The sequence below is a fragment of the Bison bison genome, unplaced genomic scaffold (assembly GCF_000754665.1).
Source record: "Bison bison bison isolate TAMUID 2011002044 unplaced genomic scaffold, Bison_UMD1.0 scf7180017864228, whole genome shotgun sequence".
Taxonomy (NCBI): Eukaryota; Metazoa; Chordata; class Mammalia; order Artiodactyla; family Bovidae; genus Bison; species Bison bison.
The window spans coordinates 3,721,675-3,747,409 of NW_011494800.1; the positions used below are offsets into that span (position 1 = coordinate 3,721,675).

Genomic DNA, 25,735 nt, shown 5'->3' on the forward strand with positions numbered 1-25,735 from the left:
GATCATGGGCAGGGATTCGTTTCTCTAATGGTCTTCCAAAAGATAGTGTCAAACTCCAAAGAGAAATGATCAGTGTTGGATTACTAGGACTTCTAGTCCTCTTGATTCTGTAGGCAGTGATCGTCTTCCCTTCTCTCAGAAGTCTTTGTCCCAGCCTGACAGCTCATCTGGAGGCACCCCCCTTTCAGGAGGATACTTGTCAAAGTAGCTGTGATCTGTGGGTCCACTGAGCTAGTAGAGAAAAGATGAAACCAAAGGTGAGGATAATGTTGACAAAGCATGCTAGAACACATGGGAATGCTCCCTGTATCTGAACACTGATTTTATACTGCAGCCACTTGTAAGGTACGCATAAGGAAAAGATGACCAGTTATCAGTTTTGAATCACACTCTCAACCTCATTGAGATCTCCCCTTTAGAACAAATGGATTGGATTCCAGAATTACCTTTGATAGGAGCTACCTGGCCTGAGAAGTTATTTCTGAAAGAAAAGGTGAAAAAAAATGATATCTATTTTTCAAACTGGAAAACATTTTAAAAGGAAATACTTTTTCTTTAAAAATGGGTCAGAATCCTTCTTCCACTTTGTATATTTCTCATCAATCGAAATTTTATATGGCTAATTGACCCATATAAAGTCTCCAGAAGTTCAAACAATGGGAAAATTCAAAATGTTTGTTTTGAATGACTTTGTTGAAAGAATGAAATGACTCTGGTGTTCAGTTACTCTGTAAATCAAGTAGTTTCCAATTTTTAGTCTTCAATTTTCATTAGTATCTAATTGAATTATCAGCTGGTAGATAATTGAAAATACTATTTAGAATCCATCATAATGAGTTTTGGAGAGACAAGGAGACTACTCAGGTGTTCAAAGTGACATTTTATTACAAAACCCTCCACTCTCATTTACTTATTTACGTGAACACAACTCTTAGCACGTTCATCTATCGGACTGGCCAAAAAGTTCATTTGGGTTTTTCTGGAAGATGGTATGGAAAAACCTGAATGAACTTTTTGACCAACCCAATATATAAAAATAATTTTTAAGAGAAATAGAACTGATGTGGAATCTGGTTCCACTTATTAATAAATAATATTTATCCTCAAGTACATTAAATAATTTCTTTTCAAAGCATTTTGCTTAATAATTACTTTAAAATTTATAATGTATTTATGTTGTTTGATACTGCATCTTACAAAAATGTAATTATAACTGAATTCAGAAGAAATATCTGTGCTGCCAACAAAATCTTTACTGTCACAAAAGTTTTTAATTAAAAAAAAATTAAAATTTAAAGTTTTTAAAGGATGAGCAATAGAAGGCTTTCCAGCATAAAAATCTTTTATATTAGGATAAAATTTTATAGGGAACATCTAACGGAAATATGGAGATAGGCATTCAGAGAGAAAAATGAATGATATAATATTTCTGTCTGTATTTTAAAATTATTTTTAAGATAATTATTTCTGTCCAAAAAGTAACACTCAGGGACTGAGCACTGGAAATGTAGCTAGTCGGAATTAAGATGTGATGAGAAGTGGAAAATCCACTTGAGATTTTTGAAAATTTAGAAAGATCTCATTAATATTTTGTGTTGGTTACAATTTGAAATGTAACGTGTAAGGGCTTCCCTGGTGCTACCAAGGGCTTCCCTGGTGGCTCAGCTGGTAAAGGATTCGTCTGCAATGCGGGACACCTGGGTTCGATCCCTGGGTTGGGAAGATCCCCTGGATACAGGAATGGCTACCCACTCTAGTATTCTAGCCTGGAGAATTCCATGGACTGTATGGGGTCACAGAGAGTCAGACACGACTGAGAGAGTTTCACTTTCATTTTCACATGTGGAAATAATAATCCTTAATGTAGTAAAATAATTAAAACTAATTTCACCTATTTCTTTTAACCCTTTTAAATATGGCTACTGGAAGATTTTAAATTGCATATAGGTTCATATTATATTTCTAGAACCATCTTTCAGCCTGACCAACACTGAGACTTAGAAATGAAAGTGTTAGTCACTCAGTCGTGTCTGACTCTTTTTGACTCCATGGACTATACAGCCCACTAGCCTCCTCTGTTCATGGAATTCTCCAGGCAAGAATATTGGAGTGAGTAGCCATTCCTTTCTCCAGGAGATCTTCCTGACCCAGGGATCCAACCTGGTCTCCTTCATTACTTAGATTCACATGTAATGCATTCCTAAGAGTTGAGCTAAGGTCCATTGAACAGGTAATAGAATCATATTTGCATAGAATCACAACTGCAATGACATTTTAACTTAAATTTAAAAACTTAAAATTTTTAAGATCTATTATATACATACACTTGAGTTTGCACACATGATCACACACTTAAACTCTGTTTACAAAAACACCTAGAAAAAAATCAAGAGAGTAATATCAGCTACCATACCTCTCTTTGTAAAGGTGATGGAAGATTTCGTGCTTTCAGTCCCTCCCAATTAAAACCATTTAACCACCTGAGAAATGAGAAAAGCACAGAGGAATATTACTGATCTGATACACTATTAGCATGTCATGTTATCTGTCAACCCATTCTGTTGCCTGCTTCCTGCCTGCAATGGTGTAGCTGTAAGTAATCAGAGAGAAATACTCACTGTGCCCACAAACACACACACACACACACACACACGTGTGTATCTCACATTAAATCCATGCCCACTACTTTCCCGGGAGGGGGCTTTAGTGTCTCCAGCAGTCAGTCTAGGTCTCCCTGTTTTTCCACTCATTGCCACACCCTTTTAGACTCAAAATTCATTCTTTGTCTTCTCTCCTCAAACTTTCAGAACCGCCTCTCCATCCTCACTCCCAAATGATAGCCTGGCTTCCTATTTCACGAAGAAAATTGGAGCAGAAAAGAGAACTCCTACAATTTTTCACCAGCATAATGCTACACGCAAGTTCAGGAGCTAAGTCATGTCTGACTCTTTGCAACCCCAAGGACTGTAGCCTGCCAGGCTTCCTCTGTTCATGAGATGTTTCAGGCAAGATACTGGAGTGGGTTGCCATTTCCTTCTCCTATGTACCTGCCTATGTACCCACATCTGTGTGTTTCCCTTCTCTCCTGTGCCATGAATGCATTGCCTTTGCTTCCAGTTGAGGAGAGCTCCTCTACTGTGTACTTGATTTTGTAGACATTCTTTATTCAAACATGCTCCTTAAAATCTCACCTCTCCTGAATTTTCTCTGCTGGTGTATTCAGATTAGTGTGGAAAAAATGAAATTCTTGCAACCACAAAGCACTCTCCCTTCACCTGAACTTTTCTCCAACTCTCACTCCAGTTCTCTCTTCTCATTGGAAGAAAACTTGAAAGAATAACCTAATCACTGTATCGACTGCAGATAAAAAAATTGCTGCCTGCTAATGCCAAAGAATGCTCAAACTACCACACAACTGCACTCATCTCACACGCTAGTAAAGTAATGCTCAAAATTCTCCAAGCCAGGCTTCAGCAATACGTGAACCGCAAACTTCCAGATGTTCAAGCTGGGTTTAGAAAAGGCAGAGGAACCAGAGATCAAATTGCCAACATTCTCTGGATCATGGAAAAAGCAAGAGAGTTCCAGAAAAACATCTATGTCTGCTTTACTGACCATGCCAAAGCCTTTGACTGTGTGAATCATAATAAACTGTGGACAATTCTGAAAGAGACGGGAATACCAGACCACCTGACCTGCCTCTTGAGAAACCTGTATGCAGGTCAGGAAGCAACAGTTAGAACTGGACATGAAACAACAGACTGGTTCCAAATAGGAAAAGGAGTACCTCAAGGCTGTATATTGTCACCCTGCTTATTTAACTTCTATGCAGAGTACATCATGAGAAACCCTGGGCTGGAAGAAGCACAAGCTGGAATCCAGATTGCTGTGAGAAATATCAATAACCTCAGATATGCAGATGACACCACCCTTGCGGCAGAAAGTGAAGAAGAACTAAAAAGCCTCTTGATGAAAGTGAAAGAGGAGAGTGAAAAAGTTGGCTTAAAGCTCAACATTCAGAAAACTAAGATCATGGCATCTGGTCCCATCACTTCATGGCAAATAGATGGGGAAACAGGGGAAACGGTGGCTGACTTTATTTTTCTGGGCTCCAAAATCACTGCAGATGGTGATTGCAGTCATGAAATTAAAAGACGCTTACTCCTTGGAAGGAAAGTTATGACCAACCTAGATAACATATTAAAAAGCAGGTAGACATCACTTTGTCAAAAAGGTCTGTCTAGTCAAGGCTATGGTTTTTCCTGTGGTCATGTATGGATGTGAAAGTTGGACTATAAAGAAAGCTGAGTGCCGAAGAATTGATGCTTTTGAACTGTGGTGTTGGAGAAGACTCTTGAGAGTCCCTTGGACTGCAAGATCCAACCAGTCCATCCTAAAGGAGATGAGTCCTGGGTGTTCATTGGAAGGACTGATGTTGAAGCTGAAACTCCAATACTTTGGCCACCTGATGCAAAGAGCTGACTCATTTGAAAAGACCCTGATACTGGGAAAGATTGAGGGCAGGAGGAGAAGGGGATGACAGAAGATGAGATGGTTGGATGGCATCACCGGCTTAATGGACATGGGTTTGGGTGGACTCCAGGAGTTGGTGATAGACAGGGGGGCCTGGCATGCTGCGGTTCATGGGGTTGCAAAGAGTCGGACACGACTGAGCAACTGAACTGAACTGATGCCAGTAAACACTGAATGTTGCCTGCACTGAAGCCATCAGCCCCTGTAGCCACCTGGCAAGGAATTTGGGGTGGAGAAAAACATAATATTGGCACTAGATAGTTGAGATATATACCAAAATAATAATTTCAAGAAGATGCCCAGACTCTTGCTTCTTCTCATATATAGAAAAGCAGTAAAATCGTTGACTTGTGATGTCTTTGTGATTAGCCATAAATGTTTTTTCTCTCTTTTTTACATTGAAGTATAGTTGCTGTACAGTATTATATGTTACAGATGTACAATACAGTGGTTGACAATTTTGAAAGGTTGTACTCCATTTATAGTTATTACAAAGTTGGCTATATTTCCTATGTTGTACAATATATCTTTGTAGCTTGTTCTTTACCTAATACCTAATAGTTTGTAGGTAAATTCTTACTCCTCTACCCCTAGATTGCCCCACCCTGTTTCAGCAGTAATCTTCTGATGTCCTACTACATGCTTTTTTCTTAAGCAAAAACTCCTATATGTCCCAGCTCTCCCTTACCTCTCCGGAGCAATTTCTCAGAGATAGCTGAGAGGCTACTTCCCAGGCTATCGTCCTCAATAAGGTCTCTGAATAAAATCTAACTTGCAACTTTTAGGTTGTGTGTTTTGCTTCAGTTGACACTACCCATTTTCTCCTAGGCACACTTCAGTCAGATTTCACCCTCTCCACTCCATGACATTGCCTCGGTTAACCTCACTGCTATCAGCATTTGCCACAGCTCATCACTCACACTTACCCATCACTCACACTTATCCAAACACTTTCTTTGCTTGAGACTTACTCTTGTTCTGGCTTTCTTCCTGCCTTCCTGAGTACTTTTTCCTCATTTTCCACTGCTACTTCCATATGAAGTTGGTGTGCTCTGGAGCTCAGTCATTGGACCTGTTCATTTTTCAACTACCCTCACTTTGTAGGTAATCTCATTCAGTCTTATGGCTTTAAATAGCATGTACGAACTGATTACTCTCAAATTTCTATTTCCATTCAAGATCTCCCCACCCCATTGCTTTATAGGCTCATATCCATAACTGCCATTCACTATCACCCCAAAGAATGCCTAATGGGTATCTAGCAACAATCAGGTCCACATTGAAGCTCCAAATTTTCCTCAATAAAGTTGTCTAAACTCTTCCAGTTGTTCAAACCAAAGACTTTGGAATTATCCTTTGTCTCACATCCTGTCTCAGTTCATGAGCAAATTTAGTCAGCATTATCTTCAAAATACATTGCTATTCAGAACCCTACAAATACCCAATACCTCCATTCTACCATCATGCACCAAGCCATTAGTATTTCTTGCCTGCATTATTACAATAACCTCCTAACAGGTCCTCTGGGCTTCCCAGGTCAGTCAGGGGTAAAAGAATCCCCCTGCCAATGCAGGAGACTCAAGAGATGTGGGTTCAATCCCTGGATGAGGAAGATCCCCTGGACTAGGAAATGGTAATCCCCTCCAGTATTCTTGCCTGGAGAATCCCATGGACAGAGGAGCCTGGAGGGCTACAGTCCATGGGGTTACAAAGAGTTGGACACAACTGAGCGCATGCACGCATGCAAACAGGTCCTTCTACTTTTGTCCATGGGAAACAACCCAGCAGCAAAGGCAATCATTGAAAATGTAAGTCAGGTCACATCATGCCTTTGTTCAAAGCTGTCCAATGCTTTCAATTTCACTCAGTGGAAAAGGCAAAGTCTTCACCATATCTTTATTATAATCCATAGACTTACAAAATCATCCTTTCAACCACCACCCTTCCCCCACCTTACAATTGTCCTACTTTTCTCTTTCTTTCTGTTTTGTACCTTTGTCTCCTCAACATTCTTCCAACAAGCTAGGGATGCTCCCAATTCAAGGCCTTTGCATGTGAGCCCCTGTAAGTGAATGAGTCTTTCCCCAGATTTCCATTTGATTTGCTCCCTCAACAGTATCAGATATTTTCTCAAAGGTCATTTCTTAGAGAGGCCTTCTTTGGGAGACCCAAGCTCAATCCCTGGGTCGGGAAGATCCCCTGGAGAAGGAAATGGCAACCCACTCCAGTACTCGTGCCTGGAAAATTCCATGGATGGAGAAGCCTGGTGGGCTACAGTCCACGGGGTCGCAAAGAGTCAGACATGACTGAGTGACTTCACTTTCTTTCACTTTCTTTGACCATCCAGTCTAACATGGCAAACCTTCCCCATTCCCCGCACCGCCCCACTCCCCCACCACATATTACATCCCATCCTTTCTCTATTTTCTCTCCTTAGTACTTAACGCTCTCTAATATCTCTACTATACACTTTATGTAGTTATAATACCTTCTTTATTTTCTTTCTCCCCAACTGGAATGCAAGCTCCATGATGGCAGAGATGCAAGCTCGTTTCCAAAGAAGCGTCACTAACACTTGGAACAGTCCATGCTAAGTTGCTTCAGTTGTGTCTGACTTTTTTTTGCGACCCTGTGGATGACAGCCTGCCAGGCTCCTCTGTCCATGGAATTCTCCAGGCAAGAAAACTGGAGTGGATTGCTATTTCCTTCTCCAGGGGATCTTTCCAACCAAGGGATCAAACCTGCATCTCTTATGTCTCCTGCACTGGCAGGTGGCTTCTTTACCACCAGGGCCATCCAGGAAGCCCACCGGGAACAAAAGAGGTGCTCAAATGAATGTCTGTTGAATAACTTAATGAGTCTACAACAAGAGGACACGTTTACACAGGATCTCTAACTATCATGTCTTACAACACCACATTGCCATACTGTGATGCTCTTGATGACATGTATCTAAAAAGCTCCAAGAGAAAAAGTATCTTACAATTATCTGTAATGAGATGAAGCTGAAGGCCAGATGAAGTTCTTTCATTTATTGCTTCCAAATCATTAATCTAAAAGGACTGATATGGTCTTTAGGATACACACCAGGCTTGGTGAGCTGGAGATTCAACACCAGAAATGAGGAGACCTTGCTTCTCTCAGACAGAAAAAAAATGTACTCTGTCTCTTAGAATCTTATGAAGCACATGGAGTAATACTGTTTTGTATAATACGGATCTTTTCTGTTGGGACACTGAAGTCACTTCAGTCAGTCAAGAAAAATGTACACACTGCTATATACTTATTAATAAAATGGATAACCAACAAAGACCTACTGTATAGCACAGGGAACTCTGCTCAATGTTATGTGGCAGCCTGGATGGGAGGGGACTTGGGGGGAGAATGGACACATGAATACGTATGGCTGAGTCCCTTCCCTGTTCACTGAAACTATCACATCATTGTTAATCAGCTATACCCCCAATACAAAATAAAAACTTCAAAAAAAAAAAAAGAAGAAGAAAGAAAAGAAAAAGCACCAATCCAGGGCTTAAAAATAAAAGTACAGAAAGTCGATTTGGTCCCAGGAATCAAAAACAACAAAGACCCTGCTTTTAAGATATTTTTATTTTTGTAGGAGGTCACAAGTAAACAAACAAGTAAGTACTACAAATACTTACATTAGTTTCACATACTAATAAGTAATAGAGAATAAAGAGAAGACATAAGAGAATAAAATGGTAGAGGTGACTGGGATGGGGATGGGTTGGAGGTACTGCTTTTTAGCCAGAGTGATATCTGAATTAAAGCCATAATGAACAGAATGGAGATGCCATGGATAGATTTGTGTCAACGGCTTTCTAAATGGAAGAAAGTGATGAAATGAGCAGAAGTGTAGTGAATGGAGGGAAAACTAGAAAAACATATCATGTCTGAGAACCAATCAGAGGCCAGATCCTATAGGGTCTTGTAGAACATAGAAAGGAATCAAGATTTTATGCTTAGGGGAAAACCAGCAGAAAGTTAGAAGGAAGTGATGCGATCTAAGCATGTTAAGACAATTATGGCTGCTATGTGAAGAATATGCATGGGCGGGGGTGGGGGGCGGGTTGTGCAATGGGAGGGTGGTGGGAGGTGTGAGAAGGTAGGCTGGGAGATTTTATGAGACCTTCACATTCTTCTGTCTGTCAACTGGACCCACAGTTAGGTTTTTCTACCTTTTTCAATCTCTTCCCACGCGTAGAACTGGTTTGGGGTCACTCCTTGACTGGATCTCCCATCCTAAGTCTAAGCTTAGCAAGAGAAAAAGTACTAAAAACAGAGGGCAGGCTCTAGTACATTCCACTTCAGATGCCATGCCATTCTTCACCCACAGTGCCATTTTTGCCCAAGCTGCTGAGTCTTTAAGCAAAGAGTGAGAGTCAGACAGCAGTGCTAGCTGTATGACTTCCCCTGTCCTTCCTGCAAAACTGCAGAAATCTGCTTGATCCACCCATCAGCTTCTTTGGACAGACTGAGGCTCCATTTTTAGGGATTTCTGGGCACACAGTTCTGTGGATTCGTTTCTTTTACCACCAAAGTCTGCCACAATTCCTTTTCACATATTTTACAATGCTCTCTACCCAGAAGCTACTCCATAAATATTAATAAAAATCATTACTGTTACTCCACTGAATCAAAGAGCCTATGCATTTCTTGTTGAGTACTTGTTACAATTTGACTTATGGCAATATTTACTTAACATGAGTGGTTATTCACTTAACACTTGGCCTTTTTGACACTAACCACATTTTAAGTAATCCAAGTGCCAGCATGCACTCGTGTGTGAAAAATATTCACTAAAGAAATATTAGCAGCAACTGTACATAAATTGCTTCTTCATTTTTAGAAGACTTGTAGCTATTCTTGAGAGTAAAATTCTAGAGACTCGAAATATTAAAGGTAACATTATGAGACTGGAAACAAATTACTCCTGGACCTAGCAGGAAAGATTTAATTGTACCCTACAAATATATTATCCCTCTTTTTAGACAGGCATGACTGGTACCTAGTTAATAAGTTAACTCACAAAAAGGAGAGAGAGGAATTCTATTTTTAGGAAAGATGATTTAACACAGACTGGACAAACATTTGACAATAGAACATATTTAACTGTATTGTTTTTAAAAACAAAATTGAAGTAAACGGCTTTCTAAGAAAAAAAATGTTTTACCTTAGAGAGGAGCTGGAAAATCTGATAGCAAATTTTAGAAAATTTTTTTGGTTTATTTCTTTATTTAGGCAGCGATGTGTGGCATGTGGGGATCTTGGTTACCTAGCCAGGGATTGAACCTGTGCTCCCTGCATTGGAAGCAAGGAGTCTTAACCACTGGACCTCCAGGGAAGCCCAGAAAGAATGTTTTCTCAAAAAAAAAAAAAAAATCCAAGAATATCCTGAGTAGAGAAGCTATATATGCCTTGGAGATTTATAGAAGGTTCTGCTGCTGCTGCTGCTAAGTCGCTTCAGTCGTGTCCGACTCTGTGCGACCCCATAGACGGCAGCCCACCAGGCTCTGCCATCCCTGGGATTCTCCAGGCAAGAACACTGGAGTGGGTTGCCATTTCCTTCTCCAGTGCATGAAAGTGAAAATTGAAAATGAAGTTGCTCAGTTGTGTCTGACTCTTAGCAACCCCATGGACTGCAGCCCATCAGGCTCCTCCATCCATGGGATTTTCCAGGCAAGAGTACTGGAGTGGGGTGCCATTGCCTTTTCCTATAGAAGGTTCTAGAACACTCCTATTTGAAAGCAGAGAGAGATCTGTTTTTCAGCCCCACATGCCCCAGCTTTGTATCTTAAGAATCACTATGAAAATAAGATGAAATAATGGTTTTAAGCTCCCTGCGCTCACCAGAAGGCACTGTGTAAATTTGGTGCATCTTATTAGTGAACTCTGCTCTACACACGGATGCTTCAGCTACTTGGCAAAAAGCACCGTCTGTTAAAAAGCATGGGCAAATTAATCCCTATGGGGAAGGGAATTCAAAATTCTTCATTACCACACTAAAGTGAGAAAGTCCTTTAGCATCAATTTGCATGTGCATAAAATTCCAATTTGACAGTTACATTTAAATGAGCCTCAGGTAAATGAGAAGCAAGAGATAAAACTGGAACCTGTTAACAATTATATCACTTCTATTTTTCAACTACCTCAGAGCAACCATGAAGATGCTTCTTTAATGAGACAAAAGAGGACAATACACTGGAAGAGGGACTTTAATTGGCAGGACTTCTGTTTGTTCAATAAGAATGGTATATTTATGTGTCTTTTTATCATGAGAGAAGAAACTGTGATAACAGCATGTAGGAAGAGAGAGAAATTGGAATCTGAGATAAATAATAAACTTTACACTGAAGACAATCCAAAGGCTCTAAGAATAAAAACAGTCAAATACTCTAAACATTTTGGTGTCTCTGAAATCCACAGATGTGTCTGTCTGTCTCCATCTCTTCCCTGCTCCCCACCCTCTTCCTGATATATCCTGACTCCTGACGGAAGAGCCCAATATGAATTTACAATGTTGAATACATGGCTTTCTTTCAAGAAAGCTCATGAATAGATAGAGCAGGGTTGGCAGCCCAGGATTTTTTTTTTGAGCTGCACCACTTCTGTTCAGAAAAATGGACAGTGTTTCTATTCAGCAGCATCTCTCCCTTTATTTTCACCCTGTGGTGATTTGCATCTAATTCTTCAATAAAAACATCCAGAGAGAAATAAAATATGGAGAGGCGTTTTCCTCTCTGAAAGTGAACACAGCAGTGTGCTCAAAGGTTTTCAAAAATGAAATTCTCAAATTTATTTTTTTTGTACTATCAAGAGGTGATAGTCTCTATTTGCAAATCAAGCACAAAAGCAAAACATCTTGAGGATGGCAAGATTTAGCCAAGCATAGATTAAAAACAAACAAACAAACAACTCCAAGGCTTGAACCTCCACACATGCAAACAAATCAGAGATTTTATGTTGTGGAGGTTATTGATGATTTTAAAGGCCAGTTTTAGAAATTAACAGACCTGAAGAGGTGCATATTAGATTACTACATAAGGATAAAACATGGTTTGAAGTTTTGTGGAAATCAATGTACCTTACCCGAAAAAGTAAAGTACAATATGAGACTTTAAAATGTGCAGAGCTAACATCACTCATTATCAGAGAAATGCAAGTCAAAACCACAATGAGGTACCATTTCACACCAGTCAGAATGGCTGCTATCCAAAAGTCTACAAGCAATAAATGCTGGAGAGGGTGTGGAGAAAAGGGAACCCTCTTACACTCTTGGTGGGAATGCAAACTAGTACAGCCACTATGGAGAACAATGTGGAGATTCCTTTAAAAACTGGAAATAGAACTGCCATATGACCCAGCAATCCCACTGTTAAGCATACACACCAAGGAAACCAGAATTGAAAGAGACACGTGTACCCCAATGTTCATCGCAGCATTGTTTATAATAGCCAGGATATGGAAGCAACCTAGATGTCCATCAGCAGATGAATGGATCAGAAAGCTGTGGTACATATACACAATGGAGTATTACTCAGCCATTAAAAAGAATACATTTGAATCAGTTCTAATGAGGTAGATGAAACTGAAGCCTATTATACAGAGTGAAGTAAGCCAGAAAGAAAAACACCAATACAGTATACTAACACATATATATGGAATTTAGAAAGATGGTAATGATAACCCTATATGCGAGACAGAAAAAGAGACACAGATGTATAGAACAGTCTTTTGGACTCTGTGGGAGAAGGCGAGGGTGGGATGATCTGAGAGAATAGCATTGAAACATGTATATCATCATATGTGAAACAGATCGCCAGCCCAGGTTTGATGCATGAAACAGGTGCTCAGGGCTGGTGCACTGGGATGACCCAGAGGGATGGGATGGGGAGAGAGGTGGGAGGGGGGTTCAGGATGGGGAACACATGTATACCCATGGCTGATTCATATCGGTGTATGGCAAAAACCACTACAGTATTGTAAAATAATTAGCCTCCAACTAAAATAAATAAATTTTAAAAATAATAATAAAATAAAATGTGGAGAGCTAGTCAAAGGAAAATTATGTTTAAAATTAATGTATAATATCAATTAAACTGAAATAGAAGGCTATTTAATAGTTGGTTTAGTTAACCCATTCTCTTGAATATGGATAACAATGATAGTATCCTACTTTAACTGCAAATCAAATGTCAAAATTAGAATTTGATTCCTTTACAGAATCCAAGATAATATTGGAAAATAATAAAGATAGCAGCAGATAAAAAGCTAAGTTGCTATAACCTGAATATGTAATTTTGTGATTTGTTTTGTAATTTTATCCATACTTGGTGGGAATTTCCAGCACTGGCGAAACCACACTGAGATTGATCTTTGTAACTGTAGCTAGTACAACACAGATGAAAAATAAAGCACCAGAAAGGGTAAACTGAGTGTCTGGGGAGGGCTCTTTGCAGCATACTGAGAAAAGTTTCAAGATGACCACATTTTAAAAATATTTCTATATTTTCTGGGCAGAGAAATATGTACCTGTGTTTCTTAATGTCATTGATTCCATTCTTCAGATTTCCCAGTCTTTCTGTTGGATTTTGCCTACAAAAAGAGTTTTAAATCAGCTCATAATAATTATGCTTGAGTGAATTTTACATTCAAATTTTATGCTTTTTCTTTATCCATTCATTCATTTTGTCAGTAATATGTATAAACCAGGCACATTTGTGTATAGGGAGACAGAAAACATATGCCCTCTCTGGAGGAGCCACAGTCCAATTACAGTCAGAAATATGAATATATGTATTTATATATCCCAGTATATAGCTGTAGGCCATATATGGGCTTCCTTTGTGGGTCAGCTGGTAAAGAATCCGCCTACAGTGCTGGAGATCTGGGTTCAGTCCCTGGATTGGGAAGATCCCCTGGAGAAGGGAAAGGCTACCCACTTCAGTGGTCTGGACTAGAGAATTCCATGGACTATATAGTCCATGGGGTCGCAAAGAGTCAGACATGACTGAACGACTTACTTTCTCTATATAGCTATAGATACTTAGATATAGATATTGATATATAGATAGGTATATATCCCAGTGCTTTAAATGAGCTATGAATAAATGCTTAGAAGAATGCTGCTGCTAAGTCGCTTCAGTCGTGTCCAACTCTGTGAGACCCCAGAGACGGCAGCCCACTAGGCTCCCCTGTCCCTGGGATTCTCCAGGCAAGAACACTGGAGTGAGCTGCCATTTCCTTCTCCAATGCATGAAAGTGAAAAGTGAAAGTGAAGTCGCTCAGTCGTGTCTGACTCCTAGCGACCCCATGGGCTGCAGCCTACCAGGCTCCTCCGTCCATGGGATTTTCCAGGCAAGAGTACTGGAGTGGGGTGCCATTGCCTTCTCCACTTAGAAGAATAGGTGGATGCTATTATATCTTACCAATTTTGCTAAGAAGACCAAGGAAAGCTTTAGAGAATCATTTACTATGGAGTTAAAATTTTAAAAACATGAAGAAATTTCTGCGGGAAACCAGCAGCAAGGTTTCATATCCTAAATTTACTAAATTTTAATGCACTTTTGAAAGTTCGTATGTGCAAAAAAAATGTTCAAAATGTTTAAAAAAAGGCAAAAAAATTAAGTTTAAACAAAATTCTAGAAGTCTTCTGTTCTCCAACAAATTACTTTTAATGTTAAATAGAAATCTGCAGTAATTTGCAATAAGGTCAGAGGAGTAGTTTTTTAAAAAACTGAAGGCTGAAAGAGGGCATACAGCAATACTTTATCATCACCACAGAAAATTAACAGAGGCTATAGATTACTCCTTCATTATGGTAAGTTTTGTGGTTTTGTTTTTCTCTACAGCAGACAAAGATGATTCTCCAGGATAACCTGAACAATCTGGATAACTTTTAAACTATAAGAAGGTACTGTGGTTCTATCATATGAAGGAAATTCAAACTCCTAGTACAGACCATTAAATAGAAAACATGTAGGCGCGTGCTAAGTCACTTCAGTCGTATCTGACTCTTTGCAATCCTAGGGACCGCCAGGCTCCTCTGTCCATGGGATTCTCCAGGAATACTGGAGTGGGCTGCCATGCGCTCCTCCAGGCGATCTTCCCAACCCAGGGATCAAACCCATGTCTCTTACGTCTCCTGCATTGGCAGGCAGATTCTTTACCACTATCCACCCGGGAAGCCCAAAGTAGAAATGATTTTCTTTAAATATACTCTAACTACATAGAAAAGTACTATAAGTAAACACACATATAACTTTAAAATGGCAGCAGAAATAAGAAGTCTTCACACTTTCCCTAAAAACAAAGGATTTTTAATAGTCATTCTCACCTGCAAAGCCTCCGAATCAGATCCTCAGGTCGTCTTGTTATCTTTCTGGGAAAATCCATTTTTTCAATGCCTTTGAGAATCAGATTGTAGGTCATCATTTGGTCAATCCCAGAAAAAGGAGGGCTAGAGAAAAGCCAAAATAGGACATTAGGACCCACATCTGAGACACATTTACAGCTAATATTCCATCCTCTCTCCTTCCCTCCTTCCTTCTCTCTCATAGGTTGTTTTATAGCAAATCTGCACATATGCTAGAGAATAATCTCATTACTTGAATGCCACTTAAAATACATACACACACAGATAGACACAGAGGTAATCTATCGGGTGGTGATAATCACTGAAAAGAAAAATAAAGGGGAGGACAGAGAGTGAGAGAGGCGTGATGTTTTTAGACACAATGGATAGTAAAAGGGCTTCAGTGGTAAAGAATCCACCTGCCAAGGCAGAAGAATGGATTTAATCCCTGGGTTGGGAAGATCCCCTGGAGAAGAAAATGTCAACCCACTAAGCCTCTCTCATATGCTGACAATTAAGCAGAGACGAGAATGAGTCACACTGTTCTCTTGTAGACAAAGAATTCCAAGATAGCAAGGAGTCAGGAGTGGACACAGGTTATTCTTGGAACAGGGAGGGCAGTGTTGCTGGTGGAGTCAGTAAGCAGGGCAGGAGGATAAGAGACGAGGGTCACATGACTATAGACCCAGTGGGCTATGGGAAGGACCTGGGAATGTGTTCTAATTTACAAAACCCAAAGTAAGGTTTTAAAAATGTGTTGATGGACTTCCCTGGTGGTCCAGTGGTTAAGATTCCATGCTTCCACTGGAGGGGTCGTGGAGTCAATTACTGGTCAGGAAACTAAGATCCCGCATGCCAGGTGGTATGACCAAAAGGTAGAAAAAAACAAAAAACAAAACAAAACAAAAAAATGCGTTGAAAATAAACTGTGATGGTTCTAGTGGTGGGGGAAGGCAGGGCTGGTAGCTCGGACTAGAACAGTAGTGGTGAAGGTGGAGATGTGATTGGATTCCAGATTATTTTGAAGGAAGCTAATGGGGTGAATGTGGTATGCAGCAGAAAGCAAGGATTCAAGAATGATGCTAAAGTGTTTTGGGGGTTTCCCTGGTAGCTCAGCTGGTAAAGAATCCACCTGCAATGCAGGAGACCTGGCTGCAATCCATGGGTTGGGAAGATCCCTTGGAGAAGGGCATGGCAAGCCACTCCAGTATTCTGGCCTGGAGAATCCCTATTGACAGAGGGGCCTGGCGGGCTGCAGTCCATGGGGTCATAAAGAGTCGGACATGACTGAGTGACTGAGCGACTAAGCACAAAGCGTTTTGATCTATAGAACTGAGCTATTTTTACTAAGACTGGAGTGGGCTGGGAGTAAAGGATGCAGAGCAGGTTATGAAGAAGAAAATCAAGAGTTATGTCTTGAACATCCAAATAGAGATGCTAAGCAAACAGTTGAACTTAGGAGTCTGGAATTCAGGGAAGAACCTAGGGCTGGAGGTGTGGTTCTGAGGAGTCCTTAGACAGCATTTATGGCCAGGGGACTTGATGTTATCACCCAAGGAGTGAATAGGTAGAAAACAGGTCAAAGACTGAAGTGACCTGAGGTCAGGATGAGAAGAAGGATCTAGCAACAGATACTGAGCTGGAGACTCTAGCATGGGGACAGAAAAGAGAGTATTTCAAGGCAACTGTTGCAACAATGAATAAGAAAGTTTACAATAGCTAGGAAATGGAAGCAACCTAGATGTCCATTGGCAGACGAATGGATAAGAAAGTTGTGGTATATATATACAATGGAATATTATTCAGCTATTGAAAATGCATTTGAGTCAGTTCTAATGAGGTGGATGAAACTGGAGCCTATTATACAGAGTGAAGTAAGTCTGAAAGAAAAACACCAATACAATATATTAATGTATATATATGGAATTTAGAAAGATGGTAATGACGACCCGGTATGCGAGACAGCAAAAGAGACACAGATATAAAGAACAGACTTTTGGACTCTGTGGGAGAAGGTGAGGGTGGGATGATTTGAAAGAATAGCATTGAAACACGTATATTACCGTATGTGAAACAGATGATCAGTCCAAGTTTGATGCATGAAACAGGGCACTCAGAGCTGGTGCCCTGGGACAGCCCAGAGGGATGGGATGGGGAGCGAGGTGGGAGGGGGTTCAACACGAGGGGACACATATACACCCATGTCTGGTTCATGTCATTGTATGGCAAAAACCACTACAATATTGTAAAATAATTAGTCTCTAATTATAATAAACTAATTTTTTAAAAAAGAAAGCATTGGGAATGAACCACTGAATTTGGGTAACATGTTAATGCATAGACTCTGCTTTTAAAATCACTTTCAAACCTACACTGTTGTGTCATTTAATTTTTGAAAATTAAAGATGAGTTTCACAAACAACTCTGCCGTATTTTAGTCACGCTTGAGATGGGAGGATACTGAGAGCTCCCACTCTTTGTAATAAACTTGAAACAAGTTTGGTGCACCGACTTTTCAATAATCTATGTTTCACTCATAAATAAAAAGATGTAGGAAACAAAAAACATTGCTCTAACATCTTCAACTTATTTATGTATTTACAAGTAGGTAGTGTTTTGTTTTGGTTTGGTTTTTCAGTTCTTTTCTTATCTTCATTTACCTCCTGACTTTAGGGCATTTAAAATGAACCAATACAATTTTGTAAAGTAAAAAAATAAATAAATAAAAATAAATCAATGAAAAAAAAATTTTTTTTAATAAAATGAACTGTCCCCATACCCTATCCCAGGAAACCTTTATAAAAATGATTTCTCAACTTTTTTTTCATATTTTATTTTTAATTGGAGGATACTTGCTTTACAATGTTGTGTTGGGTGTACAAGCTGTACGACAACTTGAATCAGCTGTAAGTATACTTATATCCCCCTCCCTCTTGAATCTCCCTCCCACCCATCCCCCACTCTCAACTTCTTTAGGACAACTCAAGACCATTTTGGCAATTCCAAATTATTGAGAATCATTCCCCTTTCCTATTCCCTCACTTTATTTCCACACTTCACGTAACAATGTATTCCAGCTGATGAAGACAGAAATGTATATTCTCCAGGTACCTACAAGAGCTGTCACATATCTGTTAGAAATGCAGCTGACTTATTTTCCAGAGACAAGAAAACCAATTCTTGAAACAGAAATCCTTGTGTCCTGAGACCGTAAGCAATTTTCTCTCTAAATGACTAGCAGGACATTTTTCTTTTCTTTCCTTCAAAATCTTAAGCAATGAATATTTGAAAATATTTGATATTGCAGATAATATCAAATAATCTTTCATGTGGACAAGGATAAAGAACAGAGCCACACATAATCCAATACTGAAATTTGCAGTGTATAAAGTTCAAGAAGATTCCAGGAAACTCTCCTTTGGTAAAGTATGTGCTGAGCCTTGAATCCCCTGAACTGGGCTCATTCCAGCATTTCTTATGCCGTTCCACATGCAAATCCTCCCTGAAATCAAGACTGAGGATATTTGGTTGTAAAGGCTTAAAAGGATGACCGAATCAGTTCATGATAAATGGAGGTAGAAAACTGACCTGAGTGCTGTGGGTACATCCATGCATTATACTAAAAGCTCATTTGTATAAGGCACATGTGTTTAATAAAAAACGTGTCTCATTTGGAGTCAGAAGACCTGAGATTAAATCCCAGGTCTTAGTGGTAGATCTCTGACCCAGTCTTCTAATCCATAACATTTAAATCATAAAATACTCATAATACAAATTTAAACCTTAAGATAACAAAAATTCCTGCTTTAACTTCCATATAAGTTTGTGAAAACAAAACTAGATAAAACAGATGTAAGTGCTTTGTAAGCTGGCAAAGGCTTTACAAATGTGAGGTAATATGTGTTTGTGCACATATATGTATAAGTGTGTGTGTGTGGGCATGACTGTTTGGGATCCTGAATGCATTAATATACAGCTCTTTATCACTTCAGGAATGACAATCCAATTTTAACTTGTAAAACTCCTGCTGTGTCTTGTCTCTGTTCATCAGCACCTCTAGAAAGCAGTTGACAAGGGGATTAAAATTTAAATCCAGCAATGCTTCCTTCTTTTAGCATTTCTGGTTAATGATTTATTGGGAAGATGGAAGAATATGGTTAAATTTAATTGATCAATGGATTTAATGGAAATACATCTGCTATTTTCTCAACTGAAAAAAATATATGAGGAAATAATAACAGCCCACAACTTCAGTTCTCTTTATTTTGATGATGAAGTCCCAAAACTTTCACTTAATATAGTGAAGTTATAGTTAAGTATTAATTATACTTAATATAAAAGCATATAGTTTTATATATATATATATATATACATTAGTATATTAGTATATATATATTGGAGAAGGCAATGGCACCCCACTCCAGTACTCTTGCCTGGAAAATCCCATGGACAGAAGAGCCTGGTAGGCTGTAGTCCATGGGGTCGCTAAGAGTCGGACACGACTGAGCGACTTCACTTTCACTTTTCACTTTCCTGCATTGGAGAAGGAAATGGCAACCCACTCCAGTGTTCTTGCCTGGAGAATCCCAGGGACGGGGGAGCCTGGTGGGCTGCAGTCTATGGGGTCGCACAGAGTCGGACACGACTGAAGTGACTTAGCAGCAGCAGCAGCAGCATTAATATATATACACTATATAGAAGTATATATTAAGTAAAATTATACTTAATTTAAAAGTATATAAAGTATTAATTATACTTTATATAGTATGTATAACAACAGGCCTTGCCCCTCTAGGTGCATGCATGAGTGCTAAGTCATTTCAGTTGTGTCCTACTCTTTGCAACTCTACAAATTGTAACCCCCCAGGCTCTGTTGTCCATGGGATTCTCCAGGCAAGAATACTGGAGTGGGTTTCCATGCCCTCTTCCAGGGGATCCTTCCAATCCAGGGATCGAACCCGTGTCTCTTTGTCTCCTGGATTGGCAGGAGGGTTCTTTACCACAAGTGCCACCTGGGGAGCCCTTCTAGGTAAACTATAGCAGTTTTGTACTCCTTTGCTGTACCTTCCTGAATATTTTCACCATGTTATAACCTAGAAAGCATGCTATACAGGACATAATGTGAAGAGGAAAAGGCATCATGCTTAATCAAAAACACTTCCAAAATGTTAAATTCTTATATACATATATATATATATATATATGTATTATCATGAGTAAGTTATTTTTTGCAGTTCTCTGAAGAAGAGGTGAACACAACTTGAAGGTACTTACTTGCCCGTGAGGAGTTCATATACTAGAATTCCCAGGGACCAAAAATCCACACTGAAGTCATGTCCTTTGTTGAGAATGACTTCAGGAGCTACATACTCTGGAGTTCCACAGAACGTCCATGTTTTCTGTCCAGATCCTATTTTCTTAGCAAATCCAAAGTCAACCTAGAAAAGAAGATCAAAGAAATCTTCAGAGATCATAAAACTCACACTCTTCTTTAAATCTCCGTTTAACTTCTTAAGGGTTTCCCTGATAGCTCAGCGGGTAAAGAATCCACCTGCAATGCAGGAGACCTTGGTTCAATTCCTGGGTTGGGAAAATCCACTGGAGATGGGATTGGCTACCCATTCCAGTATTCTTTGGGCTTCCCTTGTGGCTCAGCTGGTAAAGAATCCGCCTGCAATGTGGGAGATCTGGGTTCGATCTCTGGGTTGGAAAGATGCCCTGGTGAAGGGAAAGGCTACCCACTCCAGTATTCTGGCCTGGAGAATTCCATGGACTGTGTAGTCCAGGGGGTCGCAAAGAGTTGGACACGACTGAGCAACTTTCACTTTAACTTCTTCAGTCTTCTTTCTTTGCCTCCACCCTCCCCTTCACACCACACACACATACTCACAAACACTGACCCTCTCATTCAGGGCCAAGGGTAAACCTCATTACACTGGAGAAAGTTCCATGCACACATCTCTACACCCAGGACTCCTAGAGGGCTAGAGGGTTGGTTTAGGAAGGGGCTGTGTGCTGTGCTCAGTCACTCAGTTGTGTCCAACTCTTTGAGACCTCATGGATTGTATGTAGCCCACTAAGCTCCTCTGTCCATGGGATTTCTCAGGCAAGAATATTGAAGTGGGTTGCCATTTCCTTCTCCAGGGGATTTTCCCAACCCATAGATCGAACCTGCGTCTCTTGTGGAGCCTATGTTGGCAGGTGGATTCTTTACTGCTAGTGCCACCTGGGAAGCCCTTTAGGAAGGGGAGATCCTTCCAACCAAGGTGAAGTTCAGGGCAAGCAGACCAGTGATTTTCAATATCAACAGTGGTATTCATTAGGAAAAGAAGAGAAGGGGGCAGTGACTGACCCTTTTGCACTTCATATCATAAAAGGAAATTGAGGATTTGGAAAAGGAACCATTGTTGAGGAAAAAAGGGCTTAAAATTCTAGACAGTCTTGAAAAACCTTTGTGCACAATGCCTGCACCTTCTCAAGGCTGGGAGTCAGAAGTAAAAGCCAGGATCATCCCATCTCAACTTTGGCTGCACTCTGACACCCTCAGTCCCTCTCAGGGTGGTGGGCGATGGGTAGCACTTGGATTAACTTATTTATTCTGAAAAAATACAGTCAGCACTTACAATTGGCCAAGCTCTGTGCTATAGATACAAAGTGGACTAGAAGAACTTCGGAGTACTGGGATTGCTTAAACAGACATGTGAGAATAATAAAATGCCACGTGAGACATGATACAGAAGATGATGTAAAGTATAAACTCAAAGAGCCCAAAGACATGGATTTCTGGCACATCAGGGAGAAGATAGCTGGGGAAGATGCCATTAGGAGCTGACAGCTGAGCTCAGTGCTGACTGAGCGTTGGGAACTCTCCCAGGGTGATGTATGGGCACTGCCCTCATCTGTCACTTCAGAATAGGTCCCTCCACTTCTCTGAGACTCTATTCAATGAATTCTGCACACAGAATAGAGACTGGAAATAAGACTGGAGCACAGAAGACCCACTCTTTGAATCGAGGCTGTGTATATGACTGAAGTCCTGCCCTGCAAAACAAACAGCTGGTTTCCTTCCAAGGGGTGACTTCGCGTGTACCTTTCATCTCCAAATACATACAGACATTATTTTAGTAAAACCACCCTCCACCGCCCTCAAGTAAACACACACAAATTATACCTGGGCTTCAACATTCATATTTTAATAGCTTCATTACACATAGACTATCTCAATAATATGGCAGTAATCTTGACTAAAAAAATTAAATAAATCAGGTTAACATCAAAATAGGCCCTCATCTAAAAAAAACATGAATCAGTCAATTATAAAATCCAGCCCTCATTTCTTTATTCAAGTATTAATATTTAAAATATTTGTCTTACTTTTAAAAATCTCTTAGAAATTGATCTTTTTACTAATGCTTTTTGTTATGTATTAGAAATTTTTCCTAATATTTCCTTATTAGAAAGAGGGATTTTAAACAACCTAATTTGAAGCAGGTTTTAACTGTTTTCTTTCATCTACCAAAAGGACTCACAATGATAATACCTAAGAGATGGCTGGTAATATTATGAAATTAAAATTTGCAATTTACTGAGACTAGCATATCTACTTACTCCTGAGAGGAAGAACCAATATGAAAATCCTAGCTGATTTTTTAAAGACAAATTTAGGACACAAGAAAACAATGCTTATACATGCATTTTCACGAATGCATATGCAAATATTATATTTTGTTGTTTTATAACAGCCTTTCAACTCATTTTTTAAATTGCAAGTAAGTTTTCCTTTTAATGATGACTGAAAGTTCATTAGATACTGAGGATACATTTTTAAAAGTGATACATTTTAATTTGAGTATCTGGTTTTGCTTTTGTACTTACATACTAACTGAAAGAGATGGCAGTAATTACATTAAAATTTAAGATTTATGAAAATTTCCCACTTTCTTTATCTGCTTTGATCTTATCAGCTTTAGTCTAAACCATCTGGTTGGAGAAAATCAACACTCAGACCTCTCTAAAGTGAGGTGCCAAATAGAAGTTCCCAGATCTTCTGATGCGAAGCTCTGTGTATTTCCTATAAAAATCCACACTACCTCTGTCTTGAACCAGCATGGATAGCACTACAAAGCCTCAAACTTTATTTAACCCTTTCTCTTCTAGGCAACAGAAATGTAAGTTTTTTCCTTTATTCAATGAATGTTTATTGAAAACCACTATGTACCAAACAGTAGGGTATAGACAAAGCCCCCAATCTTCTTAGAGTTTACATTTAAGAGAAAGAAAGAAAACATAAATAAAAATATATTACCATATAACCAATAAGGACCTACTTATTGTTCCCTACAAGGTCCCTGTAAGTTCCCTACTGTGTAGCACAGGAACTCTACTCAGTATTTTATAATAACTTACAAGCTAAAAAGCTGAAACTCCAGTACTTTGGCCACCTCATGCGAAGAGTTGACTCACTGGAAAAGACTCTGATGCTGGGAGGGATTGGGGGCAGGAGGAGAAGGGGATGACAGAGGATGAGATGGCTGGATGGCATCACCGACTTGATGGACATGAGTTTGAGTGAACTCCGGGAGTTGGTGATGGACAGGGAGGCCTGGCGTGATGCAATTCACGGGGTCACAAAGAGTTGGACATGACTGAGCAACTGAACTGAACTGAACTGAACAAGGGAAAAGAATGTGAAAAAATCAAAATGACTTTGCTGTACACCTGAAACTAACACAACATTGTAAATCAACTATACTTCAATTAAAATTTTGACAATATATAATAGCATACATAATATTATCAGATTTTAACATATGCTATGGAGAAACATATAAACATGTACTGAGATCAATATGAATTACACTCTAAACAGGGTGATCAGAAAAGCCTCTCTGGAGAGGTAGCATTTATGCAGATTTGAGCAGAAATCTGCATGAAATAAAATAAGAGCTCTGTAAAAAATCTGAGCAAGAGTGATCCTGACAGATAAAGAGCTAGCACCAAGGCCCTAGCCTTCGGGAACATGCGTGGTGAAGATCAAGGACTGCCAAGAAGGCCACTGTGGCTGGGCCATAGTGTGTGAAGAGAAGAGGCAGGAAGTGAGGGCAAAATTGTGGAGTGGCCCAGTAAACCACAGAAAGAACTTCAGACTTTTTTTCTAGGAGACCATTGGAGGATTAAGAGTAGAGGTGTGTATGACATGACTAATGTTTCAAAAGGATCATTCTAGAAGAAAAGAAAATAGAGACCTCCTCTTTTTAAAAAAGCTTTTTTTTTTTTTCTTAGCAGAACTGAGCTTTTAAGAAGAATCTCTGGAGAAGCTACACTCAGGTTTTCCCTTGTCTCTATTAAATTCTCATTATGAAAGTCAACTGAACATTATGCTGAAATCTTAAAAACATTGCCTCTGAAGATTTTAATAAACCAGAAGGTTCTAGCATGTTTCTATACTTATAGCAATGATTGGATCTTTCAGAAAGAAAAAAAGAAAAAAAATTTAGCACTGTGGCTTGATGGAGCTGGTATCCAGTAAATGCTAGCTTTTTCCCAGAAGTTTCTCTCTGGGACAGAAAATTTGTCAGATATTGGTTCTCTTGGTCATATAAAAAAGGGATACAAAATGACCACTCTAATTAAGCCAGATGATTCATGGGACACAACATTCCAAAAAAAATATTTATGTGGCATTTTCAGGGCACTTTCTTTGCCCAAGTCTAGACAAGGGTAAAATGGAATCTGTTTATTCTGTCCAACAATAACCAAAGAGGATTTCGTGTTCTTGTGATACTAAGGTCCATCCACTGAAATGGACAAGAGTGGACGGCTTCCACTGAGGCAACAGTGGGTGACTGTTGGGTGAGGCAAAAGTATGGGATGCATGAGTCTTTCACAGCGACATCCCATTCTTCCTGGAGCTCTGGTGACTCCCCCGAAAGACTTAGAGTGCTTAGTCAAAGTAGAAAGGATAATGGGGTGCTTTGCATACATAAGAGCAAACAAAAAAATCAAACTGCAGACTTCCTCAGTGGTCCAGTGATGAAGAATCCACCGTGCAATGCAGGGGACGCAGGTTCAATCCCTAGTCGAGGAACTAAGAGCCCGCATGCCTCGAAACAACTAAGCCCCAGTGCTCTGGAGCCTGCATGCCACAACTAGAGGGTCCTGGGGCGCAATGAATGATCCTGCACTACGCAACGAAGATCCCCTGTGTCACAACTAAGACCTGACTCAACCAAATGAAAATAAAACCACTGGAGGTTCATCTCACAGGACGCTGCCTCTTTGAAACCCTTGAATTTACAGAACTAATTCCTTTCTCTTACACAGTTCTTTAACAGATTCTGTTCCACAATGACCTCCCCTTTGGCACCATCTTCTAGTTGCCTGGGAATAAATCTAGCTCCTTGGGGAGATGCATCACATCCTAATAATTTTTTACCCCCTACAGCATTTGTAGCACAACAGATGTTCCACGTGTGCTTGGTGAAAGAATCTGAATGAAGCGATAACCCTTAACATGTTTCAATATGATGTATTTGTATCAGATCAGATCAGTCGCTCAGTCTTGTCCGACTCTTTGTGACCCCATGAATCGCAGCACGCCAGGCCTCCCTGTCCACCACCAACTCCCGGAGTTCACTCAGACTCATGTCCATTGAGTCAGTGATGCCATCCAGCCATCTCATCCTCCGTCATCCCCTTCTCCTCCTGCCCCCAAACCCTCCCAGCATCAGAGTCTTTTCCAATGAGTCAACTCTTCGCATGAGGTGGCCAAAGTACTGGAGTTTCAGCTTTAGCATCATTCCTTCCAAAGAAATCCCAGGGCTGATC

The 25,735-nt window shown here is 39.8% G+C and overlaps 1 protein-coding gene across 2 annotated transcripts in view; it reads right to left on the minus strand.

Annotated features, from left to right (window-relative positions):
* Positions 1 to 36: 36 nt before the first annotated feature.
* PRKG2 (protein kinase, cGMP-dependent, type II) overlaps positions 37 to 25,735 on the minus strand; it is a 124,327-nt gene continuing 98,628 nt past the window's right edge. For both annotated transcript variants that reach the window (XM_010845909.1, XM_010845910.1), the window contains 5 exons: positions 20,183 to 20,346; positions 14,891 to 15,013; positions 13,087 to 13,149; positions 2,414 to 2,480; positions 37 to 231 (listed from right to left, as the gene is read on the minus strand). In XM_010845909.1, coding sequence (XP_010844211.1) covers positions 136 to 231; positions 2,414 to 2,480; positions 13,087 to 13,149; positions 14,891 to 15,013; positions 20,183 to 20,346 — 513 coding nt within the window. In that variant the 3' untranslated portion in view covers positions 37 to 135. The remainder of the gene's footprint in view (positions 232 to 2,413; positions 2,481 to 13,086; positions 13,150 to 14,890; positions 15,014 to 20,182; positions 20,347 to 25,735) is intronic.